Source organism: Prionailurus bengalensis, chromosome F2 (assembly GCF_016509475.1).
Source record: "Prionailurus bengalensis isolate Pbe53 chromosome F2, Fcat_Pben_1.1_paternal_pri, whole genome shotgun sequence".
NCBI classification, from domain to species: domain Eukaryota; kingdom Metazoa; phylum Chordata; class Mammalia; order Carnivora; family Felidae; genus Prionailurus; species Prionailurus bengalensis.
The window spans coordinates 8,044,007-8,060,573 of NC_057353.1; the positions used below are offsets into that span (position 1 = coordinate 8,044,007).

General features: G+C 40.6%; 1 protein-coding gene across 1 annotated transcript in view; it reads left to right on the forward strand.

Moving 5' to 3' along the window:
* Positions 1 to 16,567, forward strand: part of TGS1 (trimethylguanosine synthase 1) — a 42,488-nt gene that overhangs the window by 16,565 nt on the left and 9,356 nt on the right. Inside the window, exons 7-12 of the mRNA XM_043601085.1 lie at positions 1,086 to 1,260; positions 3,654 to 3,960; positions 6,306 to 6,461; positions 8,076 to 8,219; positions 12,082 to 12,298; positions 13,232 to 13,310. Of these exons, the coding sequence (XP_043457020.1) occupies positions 1,086 to 1,260; positions 3,654 to 3,960; positions 6,306 to 6,461; positions 8,076 to 8,219; positions 12,082 to 12,298; positions 13,232 to 13,310 (1,078 nt within the window). The remainder of the gene's footprint in view (positions 1 to 1,085; positions 1,261 to 3,653; positions 3,961 to 6,305; positions 6,462 to 8,075; positions 8,220 to 12,081; positions 12,299 to 13,231; positions 13,311 to 16,567) is intronic.

Here is a 16,567-nt window from a genome sequence, read left to right on the forward strand (position 1 = left end):
AATATAAAATGTCTTCTTGATAGTGCCATGTTTAAATTCCTGACAGAATTTATTTCTACCCACATGTAATTTTATTGAGAAATTACTTGAGTGGCTCTTGCTAGGATACATCCCTGGAGATTTATTCTGTGACCTGGGATTTGACTTTTCTTCTGTTTAGGATTCCCAGTTCTACTTAGAAGAAAAGGATAAGGGGGACCTGAGTGGCTCAATTGGTTAAGTGTCCAACTGTTGATTTCCCGACTCTTGAGATCGGGTCACGATCTCATGGTCATGAGATCGCGTTGGGCTTCACGCTGGGCATGGAGCTTGCTTAAGATTCTCTCTCTTGCTCTGCCCCTCTTCTGCTTGTGTGCTCCCACTCTTTAAAAAGAAGAAGAAGAAGAAAAGGATAAAATGGACTTTTTTTATAAAGTTTATAATATGGCTAGAAGATAACACCTGATATTTAACACTAAACTGTTCAGGAGTTTGTAATCGCTAAATTGTATATTACACTTTAAGTTTCTTATAGTCTGGGGGAGAAGTACTTAAATAAGGCTTGATATAGTCATAGAAGTCTTTGTAGCAGATCTTGATCTTTTAAGACTAGAAAAATTCAGATGGTTAGATCAGCAGATATTTTCTAGTTATTTTGTTAATATGGGTTTGCTTCTTGGGTAAGCTCAGATTAATTTAGGTTAAGAAGTCAGTGACCACTTTTAAAATAATTGAAGTCCAGGTATGTATGTATGAAAGAGCTTTGGTATCATCTCACCATGAGAAAAGATTATATTTCCCTGGTGTGCAACGGGGTTACATGTTTCTGCGATTTCTTTATTACATTTTACTATGTAATACCTGCTTTCTGCTATATATAAGGTATGTTGATACTCCCAACTGATGTTTCAGATTTACTTAAAATTACCATACAACTCCTATGCATTTGAACTTAATTTCATAATTTTTATAATTTAGAAAAGAAATTAAAATGGTGGCTGCTAATCGAAAAATAGTGAAAATTGTCCGTTTTATTCTCTTTTCATATAAGAAAACAAATTCACAGAACTTAAGGTTTGAGTCATCTTCCTTTGGTTTGGTCACAGATACGGTGGAATTTCAAATTTCAGTCATCGGCGGGTCAGATACTTGCAGAAGAATGTGAAGTATAAGTCAAAGTTCCTGGACATGAGAAGACAAATAAATATGAAAAACAAACACATCTTCTTTACTGAAGAGTCAGATAAAACATTTGTCAAGAAAAGCAAAGCTTTGACTAAGGTCTGTATAAATTTTGTTCTATATTTACAGATAGAATCTCATTTTGTGAGCTTGACTCAAATGGTATTCAAATGGAAATCCTGCTTCTAGCAGATATAAAGGTGCCTAAAATAATTCTCTTCCCCTTGCTTCCTAAAAGCATATAGCATGTGAACTAAATTTGAAAAAGAGTAAGTTGGTAGTAATGGTATGTTTTGAAAGCTATAAAGTATCTGGGAAGATAGATAAAATTGCCTTGTATATGTAGTAACAGTGAGACTTTCTCATCTGCTTCAGGCTAAGTAGGATCCTGGAAGTCAATTTCTAGTACAGCTTTTATTGTAAGTCTTAGTTACGAGATCATCCAGAGGCGATCAATTAAACATTGCACTATGGGGCGCCTGGGTGGCTCAGTTGGTTAAGCGTCCGACTTCTGCTCAGGTCATGATCTTGCGGTTTGTGAGTTCGAGCCCCACATTGGGCTCTGGGCTGACAGCTCGGAGCCTGGAGCCTGCTTCGGATTCTGTGTCTCCCTCTCTCTCTCTGCTCCTCCTCCTCTTGTGCTGTCTCTCCCTCTATCAAAAATAAAAAATGTTAAAAAAAAAAAATTAAACATTGCACTAACCAGTTCATCCTAATGGTCTCATGCGAATTTAGTGATTTACACTGTTAACTGGAGTGTTCACTAGAATATTCGTGTCCCCTCTCTTGGACTCTGCTATACCTGCTGTGCCAGCACCTGAAAAACAAAAGTAATTAGAATAGTTTTTGCTTGGTTTGATGAGTGATACTTTTCTGTTCTGGGGTGGTGGGCAGGGAGGACACCTTCTCATGAGTGAAACCTTTGTATCATTGTATTAGTCACTTCTCCAGCAACTCCTTTGGACAACAGAACAAAATCTCAGATCCTGTAATGACTTTGTGTTACCCTTAAGGTACATTATCCTTCCTAAACTTCAGCATTCTTCCAAAACATGCAACAGATTTATAGCTGTCTTCATGTTTTCCTTTTCATTTTAGATTGGTTGGTTGCTAGTGGTATTTTAATATTTTAGTGGCCCTGGTTATGTCTGGAACACATTTACCACTTCGGGTCAGTCAGTCCTATAGAACTTTTTATTTGTTGAATGTGATTGCCCCTATACATCCATCTGTAGACAAAGCAGAAACATACCTGCTATGTATTGACAAGGAAAAAAAGAAATATGGCTGTTGTGTCCTTAGTTATCTGTCTGATACATAGGCACAGTCGCCTTGAAGATTCTGGGTTTGTCTATGCTCATCTTCCAATTTCCTAACTCTTAGGAGGGTCATGAACTCTGTTACGAAGAATATTCTTGTAGGGGCATCTGGGTGGCTCAGTTGGTTAAGCATCTGACTCTTCGTTTCGGCTCAGGACATAATCTCACGGTTTGTGGGTTTGAGCCCTACATTGGGCTTTGCACGGACAGTGCAGAACCTGCTTGGGATTGTCTCTTCCCCCTTCTCTCTCTCTGCCCCTCCCCCTCTCAAAATAAATAAATAAGCTTTAAAAATTTTTTGTTTAAAAGAACATTCTTGTGGGGCGCCTGGGTGGCGCAGTTGGTTGAGCGTCCGACTTCAGCCAGGTCACGATCTCGCGGTCTGGGAGTTCGAGCCCCGCGTCAGGCTCTGGGCTGATGGCTCAGAGCCTGGAGCCTGTTTCCAATTCTGTGTCTCCCTCTCTCTCTGCCCCTCCCCCGTTCATGCTCTGTCTCTCTCTGTCCCAAAAATAAATAAACATTGAAAAAAAAAAAAATTTTTAACAGAATATTCTTGTTACAGAAGTTTGCAAGGAAGTTACCTGACCTTATTAACATTTCTAAGAAACCTAGTTTTTAGGAATCCTTTTACAGGCTTCGCTCCGTTAAAGGGCAGTTTGCATTGCTCTTTTTCTCCAGATGGGCACTAAATCTTTTTAGAGTTTATCTTTGATGCTGAGTACAATTTAACATAGACGATAGCCTCAGCCATTGAAGAAAGGCCTGTATGATTGGAAAAGATAACATTAATGACAGTAATAAGTAGGTACGTGTGTAATGGCAATATCACATAGTATGGTTATATTGTCAGAAGCCTCTATGGAAAGCTACTGGAACAGTTCAGCTTTATCCTCTTAGTGCTAATTGATTACAGGAAAGTCACCACCTTGTGTTTAAGCTGATATCTTCTTCCTTTTAAAGAAATCTTTAATAAGTTCATGGTATGTCCAGATAAGAAAATTGTGCAGTTAGCTCAGAATTACTTTTTGTGTAATTAGCTTGTATGATACAGTGTACTTATTGGAGCTAATAATTATGACTCAGCTTCTCAGTGAAGTCCAAATGGTCAAAGCAGGTAGGACTATTCTGTGCAATTTGGAATTAATTCGTGCTTGTGATGACTGACAATTTCAGGTAGAAAAATTTCTAAAATGGGTTAATGAACCAATGGATGAGGAAGCATCACAGGAGTCAGTTTCTCATGACAACGTGCAAGACACGTGCACAAGCAGTGATTCAGAGGAGCAAGAAATGTCTGTTAAAAAAGGCGATGACCCACTTGAGACGAGCAATCAAGAACCTGGAAAGTGTCACGCCGTGTCTTCAGCTGGTGAACTGGAAACAGAAAAAAACGAAGGAGACAGCACAGTAACAGCTATTACACATCAGGAAGATTGTGTTACTCAGATTACACCAGACTCTCTACAGGTCGACACTGAAGGTAAGACTGTGCTTCAACTTGCTGATGAATTTGGATAATGTGCTTCCCTAGCTGTCACTTGTTAACCGTCTATACCTAAGGATGCACCGCTATTTTACTTTATTTTATTTTATTTCATTTCATTTTATTTTATTTTATTTTGAGGTGGGGGTAGAGCACGTGTGCACACCCGGGGAGGGGCAGAGAGAGAATGTGGGGCTCGATCCCACAACCCTAGGATCATGACCTGAGCCGAAATCAAGAGTCAGACAACTAACTAAGCCACCCAGGCGCCTCTCACCGCCATTCATTTTCAAGTAGAGAGGATGCACAGCAAGTGTAAGTGTGCTAGTGGCTATGGTTTGGCACCAGAAGACCACACTCTTGGCTGAGCAAGCGTGATGAGAGAAAAGGGCACACATGTGGGAAAACTGAGTGTCTCTGTTCCACTAAGATTGGTCTCTGCCACTACCCTCTGCTCCCTGGGCTAAAAGTGACTGGCAGTCCCTTTTATCCCTCTTGAAATTTGGTATTGCTCTGGTGTTCCTTTTAATAATTCTTTTTATTTTGGGGCGCCTGGCTGGCTCAGTCGGTTAAGCGTCCAACTTTGGCTCAGTTCGTGATCTCGCAGTTCCTGAGTTCGAGCCCAGCATCAGGCTCCATGCTGACAGCTCAGAGCCGGGAGCCTGCTTCAGATTCTGTGTCTCCCTCTCTCTCTGCCCCTCCCCTGCTCACGCTCTTTCTCTCTCTCTCTCTCTCTCTCAAAACTAAATAAGGATTAAAATAAATTTTTTTTAATATTGAGGAAAATACCTCATTTGAATCTTGATTTGTGTGTGTGTGTGTGTGTGTGTGTGTGTGTGTGTGTGTGTAGAGAGCTGTATTCTTTGTATCACATACTCCTTTGCCTTTCTAAAAAGCATACTAAAGGTAGTTTAAATTTTTTTTATTGTCATGTACAACTGATGTTCATATGGTACTTGCAGATTTCATGTGCCTTATTTTCATTTAATCTATAAAATAGGTAGATGGAATTATCCCTATTCTATAAATACAGAAAGTAAAGCTCAGAGAAACTAAGAAATTTGCCTGAGATCACACAGCTAGTAGGTGGCATAGCTAGGACTCAGTACCAGGTTGTCTGATTCCTCAGTCCCATTTCCCCCCTACCGCTTCCCTACTTCCCTACTTCCCTAATTACCTCATGTCACAGTGCTGGTAGTTCTCACGTGGGCCCATACCACCCACCTCAGGGGCATTTGGAAGGTGTTGGCTGTTAGAATGACCTGGGGGTAGGGGCGTTTAGTACTTGGGGTTAACCTTCTGTCGTGTATAGGATGATCTTGCACGATAAGGAATTGTTCATTCAAAATGTTAGTGTTGATGACACCTTGTGCTATTTGCAATGACCGGATGACGTATTAAGACATAGTTCTATCCTTGAGAATCATTGAAGCAGTAGTTTTATTTGTCATCATCAATTCTTCTCATTATGTCTAGCTGTGATAATGCTCTAAGTTGCTATTTCTGATCTCAGAACTGAGACAAGATAACCAAATTAATAAAAATTGTTTAAGAAAAAAGTCCGTCGCAGGGTGCCTGGGTGGCCCAGTCGGTTAAGCATCTCACTTTGGCTCAGGTCATGATCTCACAATCGTGTTCTGTGCTGACAGCTCAGAGCCTGGAGCCTGCTTAAGATTCTGCGTCTCCCTCTCCTCCCCTGCTCACACTCTGTCTCTTGCTCTCCCAAAAATAAATAAAACATTTAAAAAAAAGAAGAAAAAGAAAAAGTCCATCTTTGAATGAATGAGATCCTTTTCTGTTAACATTAAAGCCATGACCTATTTTAATTTCCTTTAGGTCATAGGATCTTCAGCTCATGTCTGTGTTCAGAGGATTGACCAAGTTAGGACTCAGTCAGTCCTTGGGAGGTTTTATTTTAAAGAAGGGAAGAACAATGTTTGGATTTCTATAATTGACCGACTAAAGTAGTACCTTATCTAACAGAAGTAATAACTTTTATACCTGTGTAGTATCTGTACACATCCCCTAACAATCTTGAGAAGTAAGTAGATAAAATACTATTCATTCATTCCTTTTGAGGAATTAAAAATTGGATCTTAGTGAGCCTGGGTTTCTTTACCAAGCCCAGGCAAGTTATAAACAGCAAAACAGAAGCTGTCATGTAAAGTCAGTGCTATGTGCATCAGGCCCTCCTGCTTCTCCAGGGGTGCCGTTGCACACATGTTCTGGAGTGCATTCCTAAATGGTAAATATTGAATGTGGGTATACTTTTAGATAAATTCATCTACGATTTCCTTTTTTTCATAGTGAGCATCTGTATTTTTTATATTCTTTTATTTTAGCTAAAAGTAAAAAGAAGAAGAAGACAAAGAAAAACAGGAACAAAAAGGTAATTGGCCTGCCTCCCGAGATAGCTGCTGTTCCTGAGCTGGCAAAGTACTGGGCCCAGAGATACAGGCTCTTCTCCCGTTTTGATGATGGGATTAAATTGGACAAAGGTAAAATATATGTGGGGGGGGTTTTGACACTATTTTGAAATAATTTCAAAGTTACAGAAACGTGGCAGGAATAGTAAAAATTTCATAATGCCCTTTACCCATATCTGACTGCTTGGTAACACTTTGCCACATTTGCTTTATCATTCTGTGTGTGTGTGTTTCTGATCCAATCGCTCCTACCCCTTAATACTTGCGTGTGTGTTTTCTAAGAACAAAGATACTTTATGTAATGGTGATAAAATTACAAATTGAACCTTGCTGCAATATTCTATTCTGCAGTCCAGACTGCAGTTTCATCTGTTACCCTAATCGTGTCCTTTATGGCGTTTTTTCTTCCAGTTGAGGACCACGTATTGCATTTAGTTTTCATGTTGTTTTCTTTTCCTTTCATCTGGAATAGTCCCTCAGCCTTTTTGTCTTTCTTGACTCTGACATTTTCCAAAGAAAAGTGGCCAATTATTTTCTACGGTGTCTCTTACTTTGAGTATATATGTATTTTTAAAACTTCACATTCAGGTTTAATCTGGATTTGTGGCATTTTAGGATGGATAGCAAAATGTCAATAGACTATTAAGCAGAACATCTGATGAAGAAATACCTAGTGCAGAAGGTGTAATTTAATGAATTAACTCTGGAAGCGGAGTTCTTCTGTGAGTGTTCCTGCTATGTCTGGAACACCTTCCTTCATTCATTTCTGCAAATTGATGCTTATTTTCATATCGGGGCTCCCTAAACATTGGTCCTTATTGACTGTCAAAATCAGGAGACTTGACCTGGGTAGAATTTTGGGTTCTGTGAACCTCTTCTAATAATTTACAAAATGTTGTGTTTGTTGTGTATCGAAGAGAGTACATAGGAGTTTGTTTGGAGAAATGAGGCTGGATAAAAAAGCTTTCTAATTCTATAAAAGGAATTTATGTGTGTATTCTTCCAACAATGAGGAGCCATTTAAAGTTTTGGTAAGGAAAGAGAACAGGAAAGTTGGTGCATGATTTTGTTCCAGAGAAATAAATTTCTGAAAAAAAATGTTAATTTTTTCTGTTGGGAAAGGAAGTCAGTATCCTCTTTCTTCGGGAGTGGGCATAGGATCCCGTTTCTGAAAATGAAGAGGGGTCTATTCCTACAGCTTTGCATCCTTTTGCTGTCAGCTTCTTGCTTTTCCTGACCCTTTTGAAATGTACACATTTTTCCAAAGTGTCAAGTACAAATCTGGCTCAATAGTTCCCTGTTAGAAATAAAGTAATCCGGAAACTCAGTGGGGTCTGGGGAGTTGGCCAGTTGAATAGAGCCAACTTTCCATTTTCCTTAATAGTCATTAATACTTCAAACAGAAAAACTAAAGTTGCATTCAGTTATTAGAAGTATATTATAAAAGCAACAGGCAAGAATTGAGATGGTTGCTTCTGTGCAAATCGGGAATGGGAATAGTACTGCTTTTTATAACAAGCTCTACTGAACTTTCTGTAAAAAAAACGAAGCAATTTATAAGTTCTTGAAAAGAGAAACTAGGTCTTGTTCGGGTATAGCATATATAGTAATGTTTGCTGTGATGTTTGTGCTCGGGTTGGCTTCTTGAAATTGAACCATCTTCATCCGGATGCTCTTCCTCTGCAGAGGGCTGGTTTTCCGTGACCCCTGAGAAGATTGCTGAACACATTGCTGGCCGGGTCAGCCAGTCCTTCAAGTGTGACATTGTAGTAGATGCATTTTGTGGAGTCGGAGGAAATACCATTCAGTTTGCCTTAACAGGAAAGAGAGGTAATTAGCCAACAATGGAAGAAAGCGATTTATTTTCCGTTTGTTTGAGTTAAAAAGTTTCATTTTGCTTTAGCCTATGTACGTTGTATATAATTAGTAACATAACCCCAAATATCCAAAATAATAATAGCAGGGCGCCTGGGTGGCTCAGTCAGTTAAGCATCTGACTCTTTAGTTCGGCTCAGGTCAGGGTCTCACAATGAAATCGAGCCCCGCATTGGGCTCTGTGCTAACAGCACAGAATAAGTAAATAAACATTTTTTAAAAATACATAATAATAATAATAATAATAATAATAATAACAACAACAGCATATATCAAGCCATACAGCATATATCAAGCCATACACCCTGTATCACGTACTAGTATAAGTGCTTAATATGTATACATTTATTAGTCAGCAGTCTTGTGAGGTAAATCTTTTACTATCTGTATTTCACAGATAAACAGAAAAATAGAGATGAAATAATTTGCCCAGGATTACACAGACACAGCTTGGTGAAGCCAAGATTAATAACATTATAGAAAACCAACAATTCTGAAATGGGAAGGCCTTCTTTAGAAGAAGAGTGGACAGAGAGTACCTGCTTTGCCACCTCTGTGACTTTGGACATCATTTAACCTCAGTTTAAAGGAGACCTTAAATTGAGATAACGTCTGTAGTACCTTTCAGCTTTAACATCATAAGACTCTAAAAATCTTTCAAGTGTTAGGTCCTCCTCATGTTTGACTTTGGAATCCCGGGAAAGAAAACCTCTATTGCTATATATCTACCAAGAACTTTGTCAAGTAGGTAGTACGTGTGCTGTTTCCCAGGGAAAAGAAAGCTTTATAAAATTGAACAATCTGCCCAAATTGGCATAGCTCAGTCATGAAGCCAAGGTTTTTTTTCCTGGTATCCCTGTTCTTTCTAAATTCTTTTGAAAGCATAGTATCAAAGACATCAATTGTTGAGTCATACTCTGAAGATGCTTTTTTTTCCCCGACATCTTTCTATGATACATGTAGTTTCCATTTCAGTGAATTAAGGTTAAGTCTCATTAATTTATATGAAGTTCTTAATGTTGACTAGGAAAGCATGATTCTGGAAGCCTAATATAGAAGCTAAAAATCATGAAGGAAAACTTAACATTGATTTTAAGACCCATGCTGATGAACTGTGACCCTTATTTAATCATGCTCCAGGGCATGGCATTGCCCACCTTATATGGTCTCCCAATAGCCTGAATGAAAGTTGTTTTCAGAGTTACTGGAATAGGAATTATTTTCTTGTTTTCTTTGAATTCATTATTTACTCTGCAATTTCTTCTCTGCACTTGCCAGATAAACCATTCCTGTGAGCTCAAATCAGTGTATATTGCATGAAAATGATTTTTCAAAATCATTGTCAACTTGGTCTCAAGTTGTCAACTTGGTCTTCATTTTGATATTGCATCATAACATGACAATTAAAATATCCGCCCTCCGGGGCGCCAGGGTGGCTCAGTCGGTTAAGCGTCCGACTTCAGCTCAGGTCATGATCTCACGGTCCGTGAGTTTGAGCCCCGCGTCGGGCTCTGGGCTGATGGCTCAGAGCCTGGAGCCTGCTTCCTATTCTGTGTCTCCCTCTCTCTCTGCCCCTCCCCCGTTCATGCTCTGTCTCTCTCTCTCAAAAATAAATAAACGTTTAAAAAAATAAAATACCTGCTCTCCAATAAAGCAGCAAATAGATCTGGATATTTTTTCAAATACTATGGAAACTGTCCATATTGTAGATTTGTATTTCTTTGAATATAGGTCCGTAGCCAAGGCTTTCTGCAGCTTAGTACACATTTAGTAAAGGAAAATGTCCAATGTGGGTCCCACGCTAAAGGAAGTCTATTTCTGGCATGTTCTCCCAGATCCAGCTTTCATCAAGGCGCCTTAGGGTCTTTTAATCACTCACGCTTACAGGTAGCCAGCTTCTGGGAGGAAAGGGAAGCAGATAGCGAACACCATGCCTCTCTGGTACTGTCATGACCTGGCTTCTGTCTTTGCAGCATCTGGAATGGAAAGCCTAGGACCCCTCAAGCCTGTTCAGCGTAGTGGTGTCCTGTGACCTGTTTCCCAAACAAGCAGCAACAGCTCGCAGATGCTCTAATGTTAGTTATAGGTACTGCTCCGTGCTAGGGGATTCAAAACATTTGAAGTATAATTGATTGTGTGCTTACATATCTCTATGTGTGTTGATATATATATATATACACATGTGCACGTAATCATTCTTCAGCTGAATATATATGAATCCACACACATACGTGTACGTGCCCATACACATATGAGAAAATAGCGTTGTGTATGATTGACATGATCCCTTTGTGCCATTGCTTCCTTCCACTCAGATGGTTGTGGTCTATGCATCTACTCACCTGAGTGTTAGAGAATCCACAGGGTTTTGCATTTTGCCGTTAAAAGATTTTTTCCCTCTCTATCTACTTCAGTATCCTTGCTATTCAATAGAATTTTCTGTGATGATGGCAGTGTTCTGTATCTGCATTGTCTAGGTATGATAGCCACTAGCCACATGTGGCTATTGAGCATTTAAAATGTGGCAGGGTGACTGAGGATCTGAATTCTTTATTTCATTTTAATCAATTTAAAGGTAATAGCCACATATGGCTGGTGGCTACCATTATTGGACAGTGCAGTTCTATATAATGTCATCCAACGTTTGTCGGCATTTCATTTACATAATAGATTGAGTGCTTACATTCTGTTAGGCCTAAAAATAAAACAGCCTCTAGGAGAATGTAGATGAAAACGTGAGAATTGACTGAGTATATTTGATGTTGAAAATCATTTTTCCCCATTGAGTTTTTGATGTTGTCGGCATATCTTTCCATCTGTCTCTATACTACAAGTGGAGCAGATTGAACAGCTAAAAAGGACATTTTCATCTTTTTTGTTATGAACGTTAGCTTATTTAGAACAGAAAAATAGCATTGTAAATGCATAATTTTCAACATGTAATTGGAGCTCGTATACATTGTTCAAGTGATTATTTAGTGCATTATTTCTCAAAAGTGTTAACAAATTTTGAAACCAGCATTTTGTAGAAAACAACTGTGTTTCCATGACAACCATGGTGTATGCATTAAGGTTCCACTTAGACCTTGCAAATATAAAATATTGCCACGAGCACACTGGTGCACGTACAGGTGCACTTGAGTTATTTGCTGTAAGGCATCATGAGTGAGCTCAAATCAACTTATGTTTGCATTGCTAATTATGAAATTGCAGTAAATTAAATGAAAGCCCTCTCGGTGAAAACATAACGTTGTCAGTTCCCTCCTCCCTAAGATGTCTCATTAAATGTTATCAGCAGATGTTTTTACATTTCTTGTTCATAAGTTGGCTCTATAGGTTTGTCAAATGTGTTTCAATTTGCTCTTCTGTAGAAGTTGTCAAATTTGTCTTTGGAGGCTGTGTCTCATTTTAGGAAATGGGTCTTTTCTGAAATCCTGGTGTGGTTACAGGCTTGACATGCAGTCAGCGACCTTTCCAAGTGTTTGCTGCTCAGGGCGTTCAGGTCACAGTGCTGAACACGTTACCTCTCAGTAGGTACTGTGTGACTCCTGTCACTACTTGCTTTGGAAAAGCTGGCTGAGTGACACAGCTTTGAAAGCCAGGCCATTTAGTCCCATTTTCTTGGTACTACACAAGTGCATCTTTCTACTTTAGGTTAAATTTTTTAATTAAGTTTTTATCCCTGCTACATGAACCAAACTCCCTTAGTCTTTAAAAAAAGTTCTTGTAAAGAGAAGAAAGGAGACTGCTCGGAAGATGAGCTGTTCTATGTAACAGTCGGTGTCATTTAACTCCTCTCTTCTTTTCCCACTTTCAGTGATTGCCATTGATATTGATCCTGTTAAGATCGATCTTGCTCGCAATAATGCAGAAGTTTATGGAATAGCAGACAAGATAGAGTTCATCTGTGGAGATTTCCTCCTGCTGGCTTCTCACTTAAAGGCTGATGTTGTGTTTCTTAGCCCCCCTTGGGGAGGACCAGACTATGCTACCGCAGAGACCTTTGACATTAGGACCATGATGTCTCCAGATGGATATCCTTTGCAAGGCTGGCAGTTTACTCAAACAGTGGTTGTAGAGAGAAGGGCGTGCGTATGAATGAGTGTGTGTGTGTGTGTGTGTGTGTGTGTGTGTGTTTCAGGGAGAGAGAGGTTAGTGAAGGGGGGAGATACTCACTAGTAGCACCTGATAGGTTCCGGTTTATTTTGCATAAAAAGCCAGTATGTAAACATTAAGTGCTGGTTGATTGCCAAGAGTAATGGCCAATGTGAAGTTACATTTCCTTTGGTTAGTGTCCAATTATATCATTATAAAACAAGAAGTAGGAAGTATTAATTGCTTGAAATTATGGTCCTGGACATTGGGAGATTCCTCAAGACCTGTCCTTACGAGTCTGGGTGACCATCCTTTAACTTTTCTTCAACTTACACTGGCTTGAGCTGATTCTCATTGTCTCTTCCAGTGTTTCCTCTCACTTTTCCAAGACACCGAAGCAAATTTTTCTTTCATGGTAACATTTATTATTTGTCCCTTTCTTCATCTCTCCTCCCCAGAGGAATCACCTCTGACTCTAACAGGAAGCGTGTTTCTAAACTGCTAATTAAAATTTAGGATGTAAACCACAATGACCAGATTTACTTGTCTTTTATTCTTTACTGGAAAGAGGTGGTATTGTGCTTTCCTCTTCTTTCTACTCTCACGGTAATTAGGAAATGGTAGAAAGACAGTGTATTTCTGACCCCTGGCTGCCTTCCACAAGGATAATCGAATGAACAGTTTTAACTGCTAATCTTTGACCCATCTGAATTACAGAATCTCCTACTTAATTCTCTTTTAGGTTCCATTAGAGGATCTAAATGTGTGTCTTATTGTTACCTATCAAAATATATTTGGGATATGATGCAACAACATATCTCTGATCAGAAATGAACTGCTCTTTTTGTTACCATTCCTTAACTGCTGTCCACCTTTGAAATTTTCAGGCGTTCCCAGAAGATCACTAATAATATTGTTTATTTCCTTCCAAGAAATGCTGATATTGACCAGGTAAGTAAGCCACTACTGCAGAACTTCTCTGAGCCTGTGGCATAACTATTAGGAAAAATGGGCAGAAAAAAGATACAGGGCATTTCTTTGAGAACATATTTATGAGAAGTCTCTGGCTTTTTTGCTAATAGTAGAAAACTGGAGGTGTTTGGTAGTTAAATCCTTGCCTGTTTAATGCACTTCATCTCCACAGCTCCTGGCGTACATATACATAAATAGAATACTCGGGGCTTTTAATATGTTCTGGAAGGATGACCGGATGTGTTGTGTTTCAAATGTGCATACCGAAACTAGGCAAGATCTGTCTTTACTGAAGCCTACCTTGAGAATCGAGTTTTTAGGTATTCCTCAGAAGAGGACCCTACATAGAAATACATAGACAGATGAAACCTTAATTTGGCCAGAAGCAGTTTTAACCATAGTCTTGGAGTGTGGGAAGCTAGACTAACAGTTAAATGTCCTCATTCCATTCTTACCATAAACACTTATTTTAGTAATGTTATTTTTTCTCTGGTAGAATTGGATTTGGTACAACTGCCTTGTGAGGATTTGATGGTGGCTTTATTTCATGTTTTTGTTGATTTGCTTTTTATAAACACTACGTATTTACTGTGTGGTGAGCGTTCTGTTGAAAATCTTTTGTCTTTCATGTTTTGATTTTACTAGTATAACTAGGTCTGGAGTTTTCCTTTCTCTCCTATTTGATACTCTGAGAGCTGACCCTGTCGTGCTCAGCCTTATCATCTGATTCTGGAGAAATTATCTCCCGTTACCTATTCAATTAAATTTCACACCACCTTGGTTTTTTTTTCCTGGGACATCACTTACGCGTGTGTTAGTCTTTTATAATTCTATTTTCTGGCGCTTTTTCTCTTCCTTTTTATTCTGGGAGATCTGGGCTTCCAACTAGTTCATTCCTGAGAGTATATTCCTTGTGTTTTTTTAGTTCAAGTATCGTGTTCTTTATACTTAAAATTTCTGTACTGTTTTTGTTTTCTTTTATACTGTAATAATATCTCTTACTGTTATTATAAGTTTAAATTTTTAATCTGGTCTGTCCTTTCTATATTTCATATAATTTAGAATCCATTTTGTTTTTCTTCCATGAAATACTGGCGGTCCTCAAATGTCTTAGCGTGCATTGACTGTTGTCAAGTAACGTGGAGGAGACAGGTCAGGCTAGAAACTAGCGTCGACTCTGGCTGTAGCCTAGGGTCACTGGGGACCCTTAGAAAAACTGGCTATCTAAGCCCCACCTCAGAAACTGATCTAACCAGGTTCGTAAAGCTGCCAGATCATTCTAAGGTGGAGCCCGGGCAGCCAAGCGCTGCTCACCGCGACGTTAGCCCCGGTGATAACCTCAGGGGACGAGAGTGTCAGGTGAGCTGTGGGGTTGCCAGCCCGGGAACCACAAGACCGCAATTCATTGTCACCAAACACCACGTCAGGACGCAGCTCCTCGCTCTTGGGGAGGCGCTGGGCCGAAGCGGATTCACGGGCTCTTTCATTGCCGAGTGTCCTTCATCAGCTCGCGGGTGTGGAGAGGGAGGAGTGAGACGGTGGCTGCAGGGACTCGTGGCCACGTGGCCACCTGTTCCTCTCAGCTCGTCACGCGGGATTTCTTTTCAGACTGCCCTAACGACTGAACGTTGACCAGCGTTCCCGGTTTCTGGAAGTGAGGCAGCGTATACCAAATACAAGGCAATTGGCCGAGGGAGCAGCCGGAGCGGAACTTGCGAGTTCTTGTTCTCCTTCTTCCTGTGCCGGCTTCCCACAGGCCCGTGCCTCCCGCCTCAGGCCAGAGGCGCTGCCCTCCATCCCGCGCGCACACGTTCAGACCATCCCGGGTCTCCGGAGGTCTCGTTCGTTTGGCGGCCTCCCTTTGTAGTGTCTTCATCCGGTGCTGGCTTGCAGTAGCCAACAGGCCTCCTAGCCCGGCACCGTCCCAGGGCTTTCGCCGCGGGGACGTAAATAACGACAGTGCAACCTTCTCACGAGGAAGGTGGAGATTGAACGCGCTGGCTCTCTGGTTGGATGACTTCAGGAAACGCTCCGATGATGTAGGACGTAAACTGGACTTCGGAGTCCAAGAAGCTTCGATGGTAGGAGTTGACAGAAGGTGGCCAGAGCGCCAAAGACACAGCGGTGGGAATGTGTGGGTAGCGTTCAGTTAATGGGCTCAGAGAGAGAGAGCAAATCAAACGGACCGGGTTTAGTCTCGGCCCTGCCACTCACCAGCTGTCCGGCGACGGTTCCGAGGCGTAGACGAGTCTGGGGGTTCCGCGTTTAACACGGTACCTCTAGCCCACAAACCTTCGATAACGTCCTGTGTCTGTGACCTATCGCAAAGTTGTTGTGAGGAGAATGTAAATGCTCCTAACACCTTGAAGAGGACCAGTATGGAGAGATATGTTTTCCCTATAGGACAGAATAGAAGCTCCTGTATTTGTGAAATGATAGAACTTAATTTATAAACACACCTCCCCGATCACCTGTTTTTCTCATCCTCTCATCAGAAACATACACTCTGAACAGACATACACTTGTGTCAGTTGGGCACACTCTCGCGATCATGACGTATTTCCTTGGTCTTTGCAACACTGGCTCTCAGCTCCCGCTGCTAATTGGAATCGCCTGAGTGGCTTTTGTTTTTTATTGTGGTAAGATGCACACAACAAAACTTACCATAAACCATCTGTGAACGTCAGACACGTTCGCACTGTCGTGCAACCATCCCGCCATCCGCCTCAGAACTTTTACATCTTCCCCAACTGAAACTCTGTACTGTGAAACACTGACTCACCACCTGCCCCTGGCAACCACCATTCTCCTCTCTGCGTCCGTGAATTTCACTGATCTAGGTACCCCAAATAAGTGGAGTCATACAGTATTTGTCCCTTTGTATCTAGCCTGTTTCACGGAATATAATGTCCTGAAGTCATCCACGTTTCAGCATGTGCCAGAACTTCCTTCCTTTTTAAGGCCGAACGGTATTCCATTGTGTGGACATACCACATACCGTTTATCCATTCTTCAGTGGACATTTTGAGCTACTTTCACCTTTTGGCCGATGTGAATAATGCTGCTGCGGGTGCCCTGTATCTTTTCCTGCTTTGAGTTCTTTCGGGTATATACCCAGAAGCAAAATTGCCGGATCATAGAGCAATTCTGTTGAGTTTTTTGAGGACCCACCCTACAATTACTCCCTGGCAGCTGAACCAGTTTACATTCCTACCCGCAATTCATCAGGAGTTCAG